The sequence below is a fragment of the Coccinella septempunctata genome, chromosome 1 (genome assembly GCF_907165205.1).
Source record: "Coccinella septempunctata chromosome 1, icCocSept1.1, whole genome shotgun sequence".
Taxonomy (NCBI): domain Eukaryota; kingdom Metazoa; phylum Arthropoda; class Insecta; order Coleoptera; family Coccinellidae; genus Coccinella; species Coccinella septempunctata.
Window position 1 is genome coordinate 38,813,541 of NC_058189.1, and position 21,234 is coordinate 38,834,774.

General features: G+C 34.7%; 1 protein-coding gene across 1 annotated transcript; it reads right to left on the reverse strand.

Annotated features, from left to right (window-relative positions):
- Window positions 1-15,905: 15,905 nt before the first annotated feature.
- On the reverse strand, window positions 15,906-16,649 carry LOC123306500. Its single transcript, XM_044888541.1, has one exon. The coding sequence runs from the start codon at window positions 16,647-16,649 to the stop codon at window positions 15,906-15,908; it is 744 nt and encodes a 247-aa protein (XP_044744476.1).
- Window positions 16,650-21,234: the final 4,585 nt, after the last annotated feature.

The window sequence follows — 21,234 nt, forward strand, 5'->3', positions numbered from 1 at the left end:
TCAGTAATAGACTTTTCACGAAAATCGTGACCAGGATTCCTCTCAAAGTTTTTATCTATCTAGTCCGAAAGTACCAAAAACAGCCAAAATCAAGTAATTTTGAATACCCGTACTTCCAAGGCGTGCTAATAATTCTTGAAGAGACTATACCAAGAATTTTTCTCGCGAGTGTAGAATCATTTTGATAGCGCTTTGTTGGAATTGTTTCTGTTCATCCAATTTACCATGAAAAATTCTTCGAATCGATTCCCTTTATCGACAAACATTCGCTAGCGACTATTGAAATTGGAATCACCGAATTCCGTGTCAAAGGAGTATAAAATAATCTATGTGAAAAAACATAGGTTCAGTTGAATAATTTTTCATGGAATCGGATAGGTCATTGTATCATCATTATAATGACGGCAAATCAGACTAAAATTATCTGGATTGCGAAAGGTCAGCTGCTGTAGAAGAGATTTAACTAAATGAACGCTATTGTCCAACGATTTCAGGTCGGTTCATCATTATCCATTCAGACTCATCCGGAGGCCTATGGAATCGTAATTATCGTATTGAAATGGTGGATAATTTAAACTGATCAATGTGAGACAATGACATTTCTGATGGGATGAGCTGAAAGAAAGAACGAGACAAAGTTTCATTAAGAATAATATATTAAGTGGTTGAGATTAGGATTGAAGATTAAATTTTTATGTGTATAGTGTGTTTCACTGAAGCCGGTCACTGGATTTTGTGACTAAAATTAAAAAGTGGACCATCAGAGTGATAGTATTTTTCGAAGGATATCCAAATGTGCTATAAGAAAAACGATCGGAAAAATCATTTAAAAAAATTTCTTTGACAATTTGTGACTCTTTTATCGTCTTGTTTCTTATTTCAACTTCCGGTTTTTGCGAAAACGGTAAAAATTTTCCTGCACAATTTCCTTACAAGAATTTTCCTCATATTTTATGAATGCTCAATAAATTCTTAATTCGAATATGTAAATATAATAAAGGTAATTTTCCATTTATTTCAATTCATTCTATTCAAAATGATCTTGAGGAAATAAAATAAACATGCGGAAAATAACGTGCGTTCAAAAAAATTCGTTGTCAATTAGGCTATGGAATTTTGAACGTCGATATTTCGTGTCTAAACGTAATTCTTAGCTAGTGTTATACCAAAGATTAGAGTGCTATACTATTTTCCAGTTGAACTGTCAATTTAGCATTTTGGATTGTTGTTGAATTAAAATTATCAGCAAATTATAAAGATGGTTTTTACGGACGTGTGAAAAGCTTTTACTATTGAATTCTATTTCAAAATTGGGGAGAAAATAAAAGGAGAATGGAAATATTCTGTTCCGGCGACTTCATAGAAGCCTTTGTTGCTGTAGATTTTTGATTATTATCAATTTTTCCATAGTACTGTGTTGACGAAACAGGTATGTTCAAACAAAAAAGGAAGTGGTCGACCAAAGAAGAAAACTCCAGTGTTCAGCAATAATGAAAATATGATGACAGAAGTTCCACAAACCTCTGTTCAGGGGTTATCTCAAGTGGCTGGAGTATCCGTTGGCATATGCTACACGATTTAGAAAAAAAGATATCCATTTGTTTGCATAAAGATTGACATGTTATTAGAAAATTGAAAAGATTGTGATTACCTACCCTTGTAGCACCCAAAGAAAAAATGGAGTCCGGTAGGCATCAGTCAAAGGCAAAATGTGGGATCTATTTTCTTTTATGGAACTGTAACAGCCGAACGTTATGAATTCATTCATGTAATTCAGTTCTTTTAGTTCAGTCATGGGTCTTCAGTAATGACTAAATCAATTCAATATTTATAGAGAATTAATAAACATACTGAGATTCTTACTGTGATTCATTCATTCATTCATTCATTGCTGTATCCCGTTACCGAAAAAACATAATACCACGATCAATTCAAGATTCATGTCTCTTACGTATGAAAATAGTGGACGGATAAAATTTTTACGAAGAATTTTTCTAACCGCCTCAGATTGTTTGGATTCTTGTCATCTTACTCAATGAAAGAAATGCTTTTCGCACGTTGGGTGAAATTTACAGGTAACTTTTTCTAAAAAGTGCCTTTCCATACAAAATTACGATATATAGGTTAATGTCATCATTGTTTACTTTTGGCCTTAAGGTCTATTGTGCCCCCAGGGTGATTTTGAATAAAATCGTTTGAGATGAATATGAAAGCGCATTCTAATTAGAATGCGCTTTCATATTCTCAATTGAGAATTGATTGAGCGTTCAGAAAATAGGCTCAAAATACATCATACCCATATTGTGCAAAAAAAGTTTACCGTTTTCGGGAAAAGTGGAAGTTGAAATAGAAATTGTCTTTCTGTCATGAAACAAGAAAAACCTTTAATTTTTGTTTTGAAAACTGGTTTTTCTATGAAAACTGGTTTTTCTATGAAAACCTTCTTATACGATAATAGATAGTTCAACGGATAGCATATTTGGATAGCCCTTGAAAAATACTGTTGTTTAACTTTTTAATTCTACTCAATGCGTCACAAAATTCAGTGACCTTCTTACGTTAAACACACACTGTACAGAGTGTCGCAAATTCAGCAGAATAGCTAGAGCAGAACAGATTTGTAGTCTCCTACCGAGCATCCTACCATCCTTCATTTTTGAGTTATTAAAAAAAAATTTGATTTTGACGATTTGAAAAAGTTCCCATAACTTTTTTGTCCTTGAAATTATAGATCTGAAACTTTAACTTTCCACAGGCACTTTTTCGAGGACATTTAAGACGTTTTCTTTCCAATTCAGAGATGACAAATTTAATAATAGTTTACATTAAAAAAAACAAAACTTTGCCTCATTATTCGAAATATAGGAGACACCATCTTTTAAGATTGTCAGTGGATTTTACGCAAAAACGTGCCTGTAGAAGGAAAGTTCAAGTTTCAGATCTGTAACTTCAAAGACAAAAAAAATAATGACAATTATTCGAAATCGTCGAAATCTCAGGAACGGAGGATCCTAGGAGGCTACGTTTTTCACCACTTTTTGTTTCCCTCTGAAAAAGAGCTTGAAAAGGTGCCAATGGGGCTTTCTGTTTTGCTCTAGCTCATCTAGTTTCCAGTATCTCCTCACTGGACATCGAGTTTAGGAAACCCTGTACTTGTCGGAGATTTATATACCCTGTATAAAATTTTTAGAACAAGTCGAATAATGAATGAATATCTCGGAATATACTGTGTATACTGTGCATGATCTCTGAGGTACCAAACATTTTTTTTTTGATCGTTCACTCCCGAAATTGATTCGTGAGTAAGCATAAGGTAAATGGATTTCGAAATTTCTGGAGCGTAACTCATTATGTCGATTGAAATTCGAATATCTGCAAAAGATTCAGATCAAAGGAGCAATTTCATTCACTGATGAATGAACGTTACATATCCTGCAGCATCGCTCCTAGCACTTTTAGCTTCAAATTTAAAATCGGCATAATGTGATATACTGCTCTTATCCATGAAAAACCTCAGCGGTAACCGCACTTGAATATTCATGCACTTTTGCTCTAATTATGCACATGTATGCGAAAGGTTCGGGTTTAGGTCGCCTAGAGCCTAGATATGGAATTGCAATTAAGTTCGAATTCGCTATGCTCTACCTACCACATCTTGCTGATGCCGTGAGTGTATTCTGCATTGGGATTGGGAAAGTTCTTCGCAAGAGATGTGTCAACAGAATAAAATACAAGGAGGGCAGTAAAGAGCTAGATTCTACCATCAGCAAAGTCTGGAAATGGATGTTGGAACTAGCATACTGAAGTTTGAGCATTTCTAGCTTATTATAAGGATATGCCTTGTTAGTTTTTTTTTCTCTGAGTAATCGAAAGTTGTTGTTATGCGTAGGTTGATGAGTTTCAACAGGAAGCATGAAGAATGAAGCATTTGTGTTTTTCTCGGCTTTTCATTGTCAATTCACAGACTAAAAAGGGTTATTTTTACTGCTGAGATGTCCATTCATCTTATCTGTTGCCTATTCAGAAAAAGTGAACATCAAACTGGCAACTGTCATGTCATTTGTATAAATTCTGTCGGTCTGCCCAATGACAGTGGATGTTACGATAGGTTAACAACTAGTAGGCCAGGAGATCCACTCTTTTCGGGATAAAATTGGCCTAAAAAAAACATAATGTAATGAATTTCAGAAATGCCAAAAATACTGCTCTATGAGATGAAACAGTGTACTCCACTTAGACTAGAGAAGTCTAGAGAAGTCTTCCCTAATCTAAGGTACTACCCAACCCTCTACGTGATCGATTCTAACCAAACTTTTCTCGGTTTCATTAAACGGATCTGGAAGTGAATTTTTTTAAATTCGAAGTGGGCTATGGAGTTTTAAACATTGATATTTTCTGCTTCAACGTGCCTAATGTTTTAGCTTCGCGGGCTTATTTCAAAACCTTTGGGATCGACGTGTTGGCTACCCCTCATATACTTTTTATACGGGGTGTTTCATGAGTCGTTGGCCATAACCTAATAGTGAATGCAGGTCATCCAGGTTTTGTATCCTAAGACTATTAGTTTCGGAGATACGGGGTAATTTATGAACATTAGCCTGAATTTGTGATCTGGAATGCAAGGTCCGATTTCGATCAAATTTCATGGGTTTGTTCACTTCTGGAAGTTCTTCCGAACAGCTCATGAATCATCAATATTTTCAGGGCAGTACTCAAAATATCACAATTTTTTTCTTCCAAGCCCCAAAATCTATATTTTTTTACATCCCTCACAGAAACTTCGTTCGAATTCAATTCAATTTTCACTTTGCATGGCACACTTGAGGAAATAGGAACCGGACGAATTAATCTTTCATGTAATTTTTTCGTAAAGTGGTCCTGTTTTTATTCCCTTGCTGTTATTATTTATTGTCTTCTGCCGAGATTTTGATTTTTTTTTAATTCTGTTCAGTGATTAAAAGTATGCATTATCAAGCTATGAATTCTTTTGGAATTGCATTTTGAATTTAAATTCAAATATGGTATTAGTAAACCCTCTTAGAAAAGGTAATACAAAAGTGAAATCGTTTTGAAACACAAAAAATTTTGACTTGTAATCCGAAGGAAATATGCTAAGTAGGTATGGCTTCTTTCGAACATTGAATATTTGTGTTAATTGAATTCCAGAAAATATGTTCTAGGCTTCCCATTATAGCTGTCAAAATCAGATATGGGTGTTCCAATTTTTATTCAAAATTAGATCTATGGCTCAGAATTTCATCAATTGTGAGTATTTCTATATGATATTTGTCTAATTGTGTATTGCTTTTGCAATGGAAATTACATGGTCATGCATGTATGGGCTGAAAATAATCCACATTTGAAACATTCCAAAAATTTCAATTCTCAATAAACGTTTGGTGTGCAGTAATTGATAAGACCCTTATTGGGCCTAACATATTTTAAGAAAGGGTAACAGGACTAATCTATTTAAATTTTATTCAATTCACTTCAGTTTCATGGCTAGAGGAATTGAATATCAGGGAAATTCATTTCCAGAAGGTCCACACCGATTTAGAGAAGTTACGCAATATCTGAATAACAACTTTTCGAACAGATGGATAGGAAATAGTGGACCTGGGTATGGCCCCCAGGGTCCCCGGATCTAACGCCACTATTATTTTCTGTGGGTTTATGTGAAACAAAAAGTATATGCCACTGAAATAACTTCACGGGAGCATTTGAGACAGAAAATAGAAGAAGCCTGCGCAGAAGTTGCACAAAATCCCGATATGATAAGAAGAGCAATAAATAATCTGATTTTGAGAGCTAGGAAATGTGTCGAGATGGAAGAACTCCATTTCGAACATCTCTTATGATGGTGTATATTTTCATTGTGGTTTTATGAAAGGAAATAAATAGTATTCGAGTTTTTCGAGAAAATAAATTTCAATACTTGTGTGTTATGAAGCAAATACACTTAAGGATTACATTTTCCAACAGGATTTACATCATTTGTATCTTATTCAATATGTACCAAATTTAAAAAAAAAAATCACAGCCTGATTTTGCCTACTTTTAATCACTTTTTTACGAACATTCAGTTTGTTCTGAGGGTTCAAAAAGAAAAACAGTAGGACAGAATTTAAAATGATTCAAAATCTCGGCGAAAGACAATTAATAACCAAAAAAACTAACGTCCAGTTTCATAATCGAATTTAACGTCACTTTAAGCTTAAAGCTTCCTTTACTGTCATTTTTAGTAGGGTTAAAGGAAGCTTTAAAATTAAAGCGACTCTAGGTTTGGTTATGAAACCTGCCGTAAGGAATAAAAACAGGACCGTATTTCGAAAAAATTACATAAAACATGAATTCGTCCGATTCATATTTTCTTGCGAAATGTGCCATGCAAAGTGAAAATTAAATTCTTCAAAATGAATTATGAAATTTTTCATGGCAATAACCAAATTTCTGTAAGGGATGTAAAAAATATAGATTTTGGGGCTTTAAAGAAAACTTACGATATTCTGAGTACCTACTGCCCAAGAAAAAAATTGATATTCCATAATTTTTTAAAAATCTTCCTGAAGTGAACAAACCCATAAAATTTGATCGAAATCGGACCTTGCATTCCAGAGTTATGTCTATCTTAAATTTAGGCCAATGTTCATGAATCACCCCGTATCTCCGAAACAGATAACCTTAGGATACAAAACAAGCAACTTTTCTGAAAAGCCTGGATGACCTGCATTAACTATTTTTAGGCTTTGGCCAACGACTCATGAAACACCCTGTAGAACTTTTCAAGCTATACAAAATTATAATTGATTATTTTGATCTATTTATTATTGTTTACTTTTGTCATAAAAGCCTGGAAAGAAAGGGTTCATTCACTTCGCTGTTTCTTTTTCATATCTTCAGTATAGTGCGAGGTATAGTGTTTAAATTTTAAAAGGCACCACCTTAATTATCTTGATGCCCATTTCTATAGAGGAAAAGATGTCGAATCTGGGTAGCGTGGCGGCCATTTAATTGGCTCTTCTATCAATCCATTTCTCTTGGAAATTATCAGGTAGCTCCACCTAGTTGGAATTGAAAGAAGTCTTCTTGTAAAAGCCGAGGTAAAAGCAATCAACTTGGTGTGGATAGAAATATGATTTTAAATTGCTCACAGATAATTTTGAAGAGAAATGGATTGGCAGAAGAGGACCGGTTGAATGGCCATCACTCTACCCAGACTTTTTATCTCTAGACGAGTCTCTCGATTTTTCCTGAGCTGTATAGCGATTAATTTCAAGAGAGAATTCTCTAATTTATTCTCTAGACTACAGCTCAATCCCCAAACCGACAAACACACGGACTTCCATATTCATAATAGTAGTAAGGATATCTGTGTATTTAGAAATTGATCATTAAAATTGAATATTCCGTCTCCTTCTCATTTCTACTAGGTTTGCTTATTTGTAACATAGGCAACATGAAATGAATGCGTTATCCAAAATGGAAACTCCGAACTGACAGATTCATTTCGATGCTGCGTCCAAGCGTGTTTTAACACGTTGACTGTCCCCATTCTAATTTTTTTTTCACCCCCCACGTCCAACACATTTATCCAAAGAGAAGGGTTACTTTTGAGTGATAAAATATATATTCTATGAAAAATTAATTCTGCAGCCATTTAAGGAAGTTTTCTTGTTCAAAATCTTCAAGTCCAATGGAAGGCTTGATGCTGACGTTTCTTGAATCACGTATGATTAATTATGATTGAGGCTATCAATACATATTTCTACAAGACGTTAAGCCCATATGAACCGACCAAACTGCAGCGTTCATGAAAAGTAACCATATTTATCTTGAACGTCAAATGAATCAATGAATCACATACGACTCATGGACTCCTGGCGAAAATTTTTATGTATCATATGTGACTCATGGGACAGTCAACGTGTTAATTCCCCAAAACCTCACTAAAAATGACGGACTAATTTCGTTCGCTAATCAAAATTATCGAGGGAAACGTAAGCGAGATATGCTCACCTCATTTTCATGAACCGACTCATCAAGTGTTGTGAAATTCGTAATATGGATCTAGTTAATTGTCAATTTCGAGGTACATTAAGCCGCCGCCAACCGCGATACAGCATGAATATAAATCCGACAGAATTGTAGGGTTGAAATCGATCAAGGTGTGTCTGCTCTAATGTTGGTTTTCAAGGGTGTACCCTTGAACTCACATAAACAGTTCTACTAACAATAATGAGTTCTACATATATTAACCTAGCACATAGGTATATGTCGATATTTTTTCATATATACAGTCCCTGGCCAGTTTATTAGACGCACTGAGATTTTTTTTTATATTTACTGGTATTGCCCGAGGAAAAAGCAGAATATTTGAATTTCATTTCCACAGAATGTCAGTTTCATCTACGACTCTCTTAAAATTGTTCTATTTGACATTTATTTTTGATGTTGTAGTATTAATACTTAAGTATGAATCAGTACTATGTCTTCCAGTGGACGTCTTGCATTCTGCAGGTTCGGACGTTATTTCGATAATCCACATATGAAATCATTATCTTTGAATGCAGCAAACCGAACAATTCTGCTTTGATAGTATGAAGCTCTCATATCTACACAGGGTGGCTCAGCAAAATATTAGAATTTCATGTTTAATCATCAATAAATCAATATTTTTTATCAAATATGATATATTATATGTGAAAACCATTTACAGATGAAGTATATGTAACATATACATTCAATTTAATAATTCAATATTGAGATTTTGCATCGAATCAATGCGTCTAATAATATGGCCAGGGACTGTATATGTACCTACTCCATTCAAGAATTATTGATTCCGGTTGGTGATTCCTCATAAAGTGAGATTTAGGAATTCAGCTTGGTATTCGGAATTATCTAATCCATAGACCAATCAAATATAAGTGTACGCACTAACAGAAGATATTTTGAATTTTGTATATATTCTTGGACCCTTCGAACAAATTAAAAGAGTACCTAATTGTATCAATTTTGAATGATGATTCATTTGATTTGAACTTCCGAAGCCTAATGGGATGTCAATAATTCTTGAATGGACTATAGTTACAAAAGATCTCCAATGATTTCTGTAGTTTCAATCACCGAACTGGAATACATAAATATGACCTTGTAAAGTATGTATTTGAAAAGAAGAAGTATTCAAATTCATAGCAAATTACCTAATCAACATTTAAAATTGAAACAAATCCCAGTTTGTTCGATTTAATTAAAAACATGAACAGCGGTACAGAATTCAAATTATTTCGGTCAGTGCATATATTGATATACAATGTGGCCCAAAGAAAACTTAACTCCTCGATTTTTCTGCTTTAAAATGAAAATGTGGAAAATTTCTCGGACACGTCAATTTCTGATTCGAGGGGGAACAACTTTCCGCTCTTTGCATCCCAATAAACGCAAACCTCCTAACGGGGGTGAGCTCGTCCCCTTGATTTTGAATAGGGATGAATAATGTTGCGATACCTCATGTTGAAGATGTTATCGAGTACTATCTGATCCTGAAATTTCGCTTCAAAATTTTCATCGATAACGAAATGACATGTAAAATTGTGGAAGAGCTCTTACTTTTGTGATTAGTTTATTGAATTCTGGAAATGGGTACATTACTCAAGATTTCTGGTCTAATTTGACGGTATTCATTAATGATCCGAGTCCGCAAAATATCCAGTGACTCAGGCTGGATAGCGTTAATCTAAATAAATGTAGCCAGTGAGATTATCGGGTATAAAAACATTTAATTTTTGGGGAAGCTGAGTACGAAACTGACGACAAAATTTTGTATTTTCATCTGACCAATACCGACAGTTACGCCGGTTTACAATGCCATTAAGGTAAAATGAACACTCGTCCGAAAACCAGATATCGAACATGTATACTCCATTCACTTTTATTTTAGCACTCGGTTGGCCATGGAAATTTGACACATTTCACTCTGTATAGTACGAAAATGTGGGGTTATGACGCTTGTCAAAACATTTTTGGTTTTTAAATCAACGCTATGTTGCCCGTTCTACGTAAAAGTTTCTGTTATTACGTATTTTATCACAATGTCAAATCTCTTTGGAAAATATATGACGAGCATAATTGAAGTTTATACAAACTGATTGAATTCATACCAAATCTAGTTATTGGCATGGAAAATACAAGAGATCAGTATAATATCATAATATGCACTAGCTTGAGGAGAGGTAATGTTCGTTATCTTCTTTGGCTAATTTTTGAATAAGTTACATCAGTTGTAGATTTCAAAAGTATTCACCCGAAGATGAAATTCATATTATGCAGTGGTTGGGAATGGGTATCTCTCGAAGGAATTAACAGATAATTACAAGAATTTTGAATTCTTCAACAAAAAATCATTTTGCATCAATGGAAGTCAAAATAATTAAAGGAAGTTTCAAGTCAAGCTGAACTTCAACTTCGAACAAAAATTTCACATAAATGAACAATTAACCGGACAACTGGCTCGTATTTGTTTCTGTTCATCTTAATTCATTGATATAATGATAATAATTAGGTATTTATTGGTACCTTGAGGTATTTACAATGTATAGGACAAGTCAAATGAAAAATAGAAAAATCAATTTTCGGGAACTTATTCTACGATGACATTCATCGAAAATCCTGTAGTAACGTTTCGCATCAATTCAACCAAACATAAAATTCTCAAATGACACCACTTTTTTGGTCTGCCAATAGAAGGAAATAATTTGTCATCCTTTTTATTCACAAACTTTCTGATTGTGGAAATATTCAGCTGAAATAAAAGTCGTTTAGATTCAGATGAAACATTATATAAATTCACTTACAGTGAATATGCTCGATACCGTCTGACGTATTGTGGATTTCAGAATATCAGGGTAACTACATATATGAATGAGCACTTCCCGAAACCCTGTCTTCTCCCTTTTTCAATCACTTTCGGCATTTTCGTAATGGAAATTGATATTTGTTGTGGCAACGGCGTTATGACATTGACGATATTTCATGAGTGCCAACCTTACTCCGTTCTAGTTACAAAAACTTGAGAAAATTATTTCATGGCCAACCGACTGCTAAAATAAATTTGAATGGAGTATAGTATTGATTATCGTTAATTATTTCACAGACTACGTCACAGAATTGAAGTCAGCGATCGGGATCATCTTCATTCAGTTCCTGCAATCGTATCTTGTCAGGGTGGAATTTATTTTATTTAAGGATTCGAATGATTGTTGTGCGCGAAACGCCAAATACATTAGACAATTTCGTAGTACTACAGGTCGGATTCATTGCTACATGACCTGAGACAGCCATGTCCCTCGCTTCGTCTCTTTTATGCACCCTCTTTTTGTTTCTGTCAGAACCAGTAGCGTCTGTGGTAACCAGTTGCACAACGTAAGCAGCGGATACATTTTTTCCAGGATATCGCTCTTTGCTGCTGTTGTTCGCGCTGACTCGTTATTTCTAAAAAATAATTTTATCATTTCCATCCTTTTTCTTACGGAATACACCATTTCAATTCTACTACAAATTTACAATCGCTTTGATACATTTGTAACGTTCAAAAATTCACGGTAGACTAAGGCAAATCAAAAAAATGGTCCTTCTATTTTTTTGGACGAAAAATTAACAACATAACTACTAAATACCTTCAGATACGAATAATAATATTCTCAAGATGAATTCCACATTGCTTCTTTCACTATTTTCGCTGTTTTTTCATTATCGATGGATATTTTGAAGCGAAATTTCAGGGTCAGATAGTACTCGATGCGGTCTTCAAAATTAGTTATCGCAACACCCCTTATCCCTATTCAAAATCAAGGTGTTGTACTGACGACCGTTAGGTCGTTGAAGGATGAAAAAAGCGGAAAAGTTGTTCCCCCTCGAATCAGAAATTGATGGTTCCACATTTTCATTTTGAAGTCCGAAAATCGAGGTGCTAAGTTTTCGTTGGACCACCCCGTATGTATCGATACCCCGTTTCTCTTATCGAGAAAATTGAATTCCCAACATAACAAATATTCAGGATATTTAACGGAAAGTCCTTTTCAAAAGGATGAACTCGAAACAGATTATATGATTTTCACAATTTTTCACCCATCTGAAGATGCTTTTGAGCTGTTGTGATAGCGACACACGTGTCGTGTCATTTTTGTGAGAATCATATAATCTGATTTATTAGTCCGAGAGCTGTCGACGAAAATCCCCAAGACTTTTGTAATGGCTTAATGGCTCATATTCAAATATTAGTTGGTTTTGGTGGTGTACATGAGTCAGCACTCACTCTCAAGGTCAGTGAAACAACTGGCGGCGACGCTCTTTGATTTATGTTAAATTACAATATCCGTACTTTGGGTGACTGCTGACTGCCTCTGTTCTATTGATATGTGGTCTGACTATTTTTTTTCTCAAATAATATATGATTTTTGAGCAATAAATGTATTTTCAGTCATTACAAATCTTTTGAAACGACATGGTTAAGGCAGCAACTTCTATGGGGTACTGAGCCCCCGCGTTTCACTAAAATATGGTCTGACCACTTTCTCAAGTTTTCTGTTCTATGAACTAACTGAGTGACTATTTTCAATCATTACAAAATACTTGCAGAGAATGTTGTAATTTTATATACCTACATCAAAGGGCGTCGCCGATAGTTGTTCCACTACCTGACCTTGAGAGTGGGTGCTGACTAATGTACAGGATGGGCAAAACTCGTTGTCTACTGGAGGGATGACACATTCTCGAGCTCTTTTTTCCTGACTATTCAAAATCTGAAAACAGATCAAGCCTAACGTTCATAGATTTTGAGTTATGAACGAAAATTGAGAAATTGTCATTTTCAATGAAGCTGAATAACTCGCTTATTTGAACTCGTATTCGAAATCTGTTTTTTCATTCTACAGGGACTTTTTTATGAGGAATTTGAATATGATATTATTGAATTTTTCGATCCAGTCATTTTCGAGATACGACAAGAACTTCTGATTTTTCAAATCTAAACTATAATTGAAAGTTCTTTCGTTTTGCTGCAATTTTTTTGTGATTTCAAAAATGTATCATATGTCGCTATTCACATTAATTAAACTGAAGGAAAAAATATTAATACTTTTTCCTGTTTTTTTATTCTTTGTTGAATTATCAGTAGGCTGGTTTACCATAGCAACCATTGAATATGCTTTATCTTTTGTGAACCTGAGCCTCTATGATTGGTATCACGGATTGCTGAATGAATATTTAGATGATTGTCAGCGTTCGCAATGTTCGGCATGCTTATCTTACGATGGTTTACAATTCAAACATTACCGTTGACAGAAGTACCTATTTTTCATCATCTTACTTTTGCAAAGATTATAATTATAGGTAGCTATCGTATTTTATTTATATTACTGACTCTTCAAGATTCTCTCATAAATAGAAAAACGATAATTGAATGAATTTTCTCCTTTAATAATCAGACGAAAGTCTTTTACTTTCTTTGAAAGGATATCGATCTCGATATCGATATATAAAAGAAATAATTATTCGACTGTCGGTGATTCCTATCACAGAAGGTTGAGTTTACATAGACTTATGTGGAGTTCACGAACCATAATGCATTTTGAACGGTCGCTATGGTTACGCCAGTCTACTGAAAATTCAACAGCGAATCGAAAGGCAGGAAAAAGTATTGAATTTTTTTTCTTATGTTATATTCATGTAAATCGCGACATGTGATACATTTTTGAAATCAGCAAAAAAATTGCAGCAAGATGAAAGAACTTTCAACTATTGTTGATATTTGAAAAATCAGAAATCCCTGTCGTATCTCGAAAATGACTGGATCAAAAAAATATAACAACGGATTTCGAATACGAGTTCAAATAAGCGAGTTATTCAGCTTCATTAAAAATGACAGTTTCTCAATTTTCGTTCATAACTCAAAATCTATGAACGTTAGGCAGGATCTGTTTTCACTTTTGGATTAGTCAAGAAAAAAGAGCTTGAGAATGTGTCGTCCGTTTTCTTCTAGCTGCTATAGTTCTCGAGATTCCTTCAGTAGACAACGAATTTTGCCCACCCTGTACACCCTCAATACTAAATCATATCTAATTATGAGTCATTACAAAACTCTTGTCGATTTCCGTTGCCAGCTATAGGTTCAGTCATGGATTCTCAACAAGTATCGGCCACATCAATCCAATATCAATAAGGATAGTTGCACACTCATTCACATCGAAATTCGAACTTCCCTTCCCAGAAATCACCATTTCCGCACAATTTCATCCTGAAGTAGAAAATACTTGGGGTGTAAGTTTCGTTGACCTGCCTGTAAGATGAACTAATAAGGATGGCAACATAAATACGAAAAAAAAGACATCTACATAAAATATTATTCATTATTCAACACTCTTACTCATATTATTACTACGCTTCGTAAGCACGGCGAATAACTATTATCATCTGTTGAGAGTGAGCGAAAGTCTGAGCGTTTCCCATAGTCCGCCGACTTTCCGCAATAAAAAGATCTTCGACACCAGAGAAATTATTTCCATACTCATTATTATCCCATTCCGCACTTCTCGCGACATCGCTTTATGGTTTCTCTATGGATTCGAGTGCCATCGATGTTCGGAAACATCTCCGTCATTTTAATCCATTAAAACCGATGCAAACTTTCTCATCGTTGAGCTTTTGGGACGGCACTTCATCTGGAAAATGGAAAATACCTAGGGGAGTTCAGAAAGGCTTGAGTTGGATAATGTGTAGCAAGTCATTTGATAGCGGGCTTTTATCCGTGTTTTCGTATTCTCGTTTCTTCGGATGTTACGGTATATGAACGGAAACTTTTTAGACGATTGCACGAAGAGAATTGACAGATATTTCATTTCACGCATTCTGACGTAGAAGTCGGGACTCGGCCAGCAAAGATGAAAATCTCACTTGTGTCAAATTACCAACATAGATCGTTTGAAATTCCCAATACCCTTATTTGTGAAAGTATAATAGCTAGTTGTTCATGCTCTTTCGAACTTTATTTTTTTGATAAATTTTGAAAAGAAAATCAATTATATGCAGGGTGGTGGCAAAAAGTTATGTTTTGTTAAATGGAACACCCTATACATATGTTATTAAATATTTGAATAGAGCTCGAAAAGACATTTTGCCATTTTTTTGCCAACATTTGAAAATTGTAGTTTTTACTCAATTTTTTCAAATGGAACACCCAATATATTAATACATTTTCAAATAGAGAATTTCAAGAGCTATTTGATAATGTATATTAATACATACATAGGTCATACATAGGTCTCCTAGTCTTAATTTAAGATATACTAATCAATTTATGTTGGAAAAAATGTAATTTGATTCTTATTAGTGGATTTTTATATAGAAAGCGTTATTATAGCAACAACAAAAAATTATCTGTACAATCTAGAGCTGACATTTCTAGCTTTGACACATATTTTTTTTATGTTGCTTTAGATACGATTTAACTCATTCATTACTCAATTATACCAATATTCTAGATTTACCAAAGTAAATTACTTGTAACTCTTAAGCTATGACCAGGAGAAACCCGTGATATGCTATATCATCAAATAGCTCTTGGAACGCTTTACGCGAAAATGTATATAGGGTGTGTCATTTAACAAAATTGAAAAAAACTATAATTTTCAAATTACACTGATTACTTGTTTGTAAACTTCGAAGTTTAAAAGTATTAATAAGAAGAAGACTGAATTACAATTTTTTTGACACCATGCAGGACTTTCTAGATTCCATAGAATATAAAGGATGGCCCATTTAAAAATTGGAATTTAATTTTGCTATAAAAAAAAAACTGCTCAATATTTTTCAATGGTTGAACATTTATTTAAAAGGTTGGTTCATGACATTTATTTATGAAAAATAATTTCGGCCAAATGACCACCACGGCTGACTTGGCAGTAGCCTATTCGTTCCACCCAATTTTTTAATACATTTTCGATTGTTTGGGGCTCTATTTCACCAATAGCAGCTTGAATTTCGGTCTTGAGGTCTTGAATTGTTTCTGGATTGTTGGCGTAACACTTATCTTTCACCGCTCCCCAAAGATAATAATCCAATGGCGTCAGATCGCAGCTTCTTGGTGGCCAATTCACATCAGCATTTCTGCCGATTATTCGATTTCCGAAAATGCGGCGTAAAACATCGATTGTGGCGTGTGCTGTATGGCTCGTTGCACCGTCCTGTTGAAACCAAACATCGTCCAAGTCGTCAGCTTCAATTTCTTGAAAGAACCAATCGTTCAACATTGCGCGGTAGCGCTCGGCATTAACGGTTACGGCGATTTCTGCTTCATTTTCAAAGAAAAATGGACTGATGATGCCGCCAGACCAAAGTCCGCACCAAACAGTCACTCGTTGTGGGTGCATTGGCTTCTCTATGACGACGTGCGGGTTTTCTGTGCCCCAGATGCGACAATTTTGCTTATTAACATAACCACCGAGGTGGAAATGAGCTTCGTCCGAAAAGATGATTTTTCGATAAAATTCGTTATCCTCCGCCAAACAATTTTCCGCCCAATTTGCGAATCGTAGACGACTCGGATGGTCAATTGGCTTTAGCTGTTGCACCAATTGAACTTTGTACGGCTTCATGGCAAGATCTTTACGCAAAATTCGCATCAAAGAAGTGCGTGAAATGTCCAATTGTTGAGAACGATGGCGAACTGATGTTGATGGTTGTTCACGCACACTTTCAGCCACAGCAGCAATATTTTCGGTTGAACGGACCGGACGTGTACGTACACGTGTTGGTTTATCCACCAACATTCCGGTTTCACGAACACGCTTCACAAATTGATCCACAAATTGGGTTTTTGGAACATTTTTTTTGTCGAATTTTTTTCTTAAATTTCTCACAGTTTGAGTAGAAGACTCACCACTTTGGAAATAAGTTTTTAATATTTCCCGAATAGCCGAATAGCGTCCCATTTCGTAAACTTCAAACTTTCAACTAAATATTAGTCACGTCAAAAAGAATAGTTGACGTTTATAAAGTCAAATAATCGGTAGTTCAAATTCCAAACACTAGATGGACCACCCTTTATTTTACAGGCCTTTGAAGTTGGACATTTTTCGAAGGATAAATGCATATGAGTCAAAACCAAAAAATCGAGGACCCTCTTCGACCTATGTTTTTGAAAATGTCTTTTCAAGTACTATTAAAATATCTTATCATATACAGGGTGTTTCATTCAACAAAAGGTATTTTTTTGTTAACACCCTGTCTGTAATTGATTTTCTAAATTTTTTTTATCAAAAAAGTAAAGTTCGAAAGAGCATGAACAACTTTTATGTGAAACTATTTTTTGTAGCTTTTACAATTTCTCAGATAAGGGGATCGGGAATTTTAAACGGGCCAGCCTGTGCATAATGTATAGAAATTTTAAACATTACATAGCAATGAAGAAATTTTATAAAAATCTAAAATATCAGGTATATGGTGATATCATACAGGGTGTATGATATGTCATGTGCGGTTGGCCATTAGATTCGGGGATACAGGGTGATTTATGGATTGTGGCTTAAATTTTCGATATACAGAACTTGAGAACGAGTAGTCTACCTCAAGTCTACCTAGAGCTACCTACCGAGATTTCGAATAATAAAAGCCTCCTTTTCAATTATTTATCATTCCGAATCATCAACACACAGCAAGCGTATGCTGCCTAAAAATTATATTTGAAAAATATATTATTCAACTATGAATTCGATTAAAGTTATCAAATCTTAAGCAGAATGACGAGTGATATCTTCGAAATCAATTCACATAATGAATATTCAATGTACAAAAAATCCATACTTTCTGAGAAATACGAACTTCTTCATATTGCAGAGCAAGCACAATCACAATCTTATATTCTATAGTTTCGAAAGAATTCATAGTTCAATAATAAATATTTCAAAAATATTTTTGAACAACTTGCTTGAACATTTGGTGTGTTGATGTCCCAGAATGAAAGAAAAATAATTAAATGTAGGGCTTTTGCTATCCAAAATATGTGAAGGTGGCAATGGAAGTTATAACTGAATAGAATCGTATTCTCAAAAATGAACATATAATATGATTTCGTTCGATCGTTTCTCTTTTGCAAAAAATGTGCCGTGAAGTGGACATTGAATTAATAAAAGATATAGATTTTGATATTTGAAAGATAAATATCAATAATCTCAGGGCTGTCCTGTCAACGAGACAACAAAATTTTATTAAAATAAGACCACCCTTTGAACACAAAATATATAATATATATAATGTATCTCCGAAACTAATATCCTAAAGTACAAGAGAAGCAACCTCGGAAACAACTTTCCTGAAAGGCTCTGCATTCTCCATAAGTCTATGACCGACCACTCGTGAAACACCCTGTATACCTGATTTGTATGGAATATAGAACTTCTTTCAAAAATCCTCCTAGCGAACGCTCGTTCAGGTACCACCTGCCAACCTTAGCCGGCCTGGCCCCATTAACATATCGATGGAGCTTTACCTACTTAATTATCAATGGGACTTGACTAATTTCTGTTGTGATTTTATTCAGATTACTATGAAAATTAGATTCGCCTGTTATATTTAATATCATCCGATATTTTTAGTTTTACATAACAAATTTGAAGAGATCATTGTTATTTAAAACGATTGTTTTGTTGCTTTTCTTAGATATTTTTTATAAATATGAAAGTGCGTGCTGAATAGGTACATAATACAAAATTTAAGACTGTCTCTCGAAAACTTTTCAAAGAAAATAAAATGCCGAGCTATCAAAACTGAAATCATATTGTTGTTATATAGCGATATGCCTAGTGCCCGTGCACCTACTTTTTCTAAAATGATGTTAGCTCTTTTTGCAATCGTTTGTAACTATTTGTTACAACAAAATTCTCGTTTCTATTTCGATAAAAATGAAAGAAAATTACAGTATTACGCTGGGTGCTAACTTAACGGGCACCCGAATATAAAATTCGGTTGGGCAGCTTAGCGTTAGTAACTATTACTGTTACTAGTTACTATTACTATTATTGTTACAAATAAATAACATACAAATACATACATTACATATAATGGGATAATGACCCCAAAAATGCACCCTCATTTTTGAATTTTTGACCGATAAATAGTTACTAACGAAGTACTGTTGTAAGCAAAACATAAATAGAGAATTTTTGAAACTGAGGATGTTATCTTCGGATTTTGGGGGTGCCATTATCCCATTAAAGTTTAGGGTACAAACAAAATATTTGGCTTAGAAATAGTTAGGTACTATCGATGAATTTTCAAAGTGTACTTTATTTTTCGAGAAAAATCACAAAAGTAAGTACTTTTCCATTATTTTACCTGTCATTTCGTTATCGATGGAAATTTTGAAGCGAAATTTCAGGGTCAGATAGTACTCGATAAGATCTTCAACACACCTCATCCCTAATCAAAATCAAGGGGTAGAGCTCACCTTCGTTAGGGGGTTGCAGTTATAGGGATGAAAAGGGCAGAAAAGTTGTTCCCCCTCGAATCAGACATTGACGGGTCCGAGGTGCTGAGTTTTCGTTTGACCACACTCTTTTTTCGAATTAATTTATTTTCTGAAGTAAATTCACGATGTGAGAAATAGGTAATTACTGAGAATCTTACCTAGAACGGACAGCATAGATTTAAAACCAAAAAATTTTCGTACTATAGTGTGGAATGTGTCAAATTTCCATGGCCAACTGAGTGCTGCCATAAAGGCTGTGACTAGAGTCCCGACTCGGGATCTGTGTCCAGTTCCGACTGACGAATTCAAATGACTCAATTTCCAAACAAGTCTCTTGACCTTACTCGGGATCTTTGTTCAGTCCTGACAATTGTAAAAGGGTTTTGAGGTTATATTCGCGAATCGTATATTATTTATGAATAGTTGCGACAAAATTCAAGGAGTGATTCCTTATCAAAAAATAGTGTGGGATTTTTCTGAATCAAGATTGAAAAGGCAGGAGAAAATACTATCTTGGAATTTGAGAATGGAAGGTGTAGCAAAGTATGCAATTCTAACTGGTGAGAGAGTTGAGAATTGCTTTGTGTAAATTGATCCACTGAAATTGCCAGACGTAATTTTTGATTCAGAAGTGAACCTCTTCCTTACAGCCATTCTTGACAAAAAAATGTGATCGAGAAAGAAAGCTGCCAAATATATTTGTAAAATGTATGATATATTATACGAAATAATGATGCAATGCTGCGGTCCTCAATAAAATGTATTTTTATTTGAAGTGTATGAAAATTTTGCCAAAAAGGTAAAGGTATTGGTTCTGTTTAAAATATTCACCTTAGATGTTTCATTTCAAGATTGCTCTTTTTTCTCTTTATAAATGTGATGATTTGAAAATAAAAATACTTTAACAACATATTTATCTTTAACTACATGCACAATTGAAATATGAATCATTGTTTCTATTTGACTGGGTATAAGCTTATGATTTGTACTGAAAATTGAGTTTTTCGCTACTCCTTTCACTGGTTAATGATTTCAGTGCAGTGCATCGTTGAATTCGGGACCGAATATCAGTCCCGAATTTAATGACTTCACACATGACTGGACACGAGTCCCGAGTCGGGACTCTAGTCACAGCCTTTTATAGAAGTGAATGAAGTAGATTAGGTACTGCTCAAGTGCAATGAACTAATGATTCATCTGCTTACACGTACTTGAATTTTCACGAGATCGCACTGGATTTGGGGGGATGATAGCTTCGGCATATTTTATAGCGGCGATTTCAGGAGAAATTTACTTTGATGGGCTCCACTCTTTGTCGAGAAGAGATCACCTTGAGGGACCATATTTATGAAGTTGGGGCTTATTCTTATCAAACCGACATATTTTACTCTACACGAGATTCCGTTGCGTGAAACAGTCGCATATTTCAACAAAAAAATATTTCTAAGTGGATGGAACAACGCACGGGGGAAATGTCCATTGGGGAGAATTAAGTAACGTTCCCATATCTCATCCGATCTCCCAACTGCACGCCGTGGACCAATGAATGTCCCTTAAGACCAAATTACGATTTTCCTCGTCTCCTTCTTGCGGTTTTCTTATGTTTTAAAGATGCTTACATCTTACTCAGCGGCGAAAAATGTTCAGGAGAGAGTCTCACGTTTTCCCAGAACGAAGAATATTTTTTCGAGCATTCCCAATGACTTGATGGATTT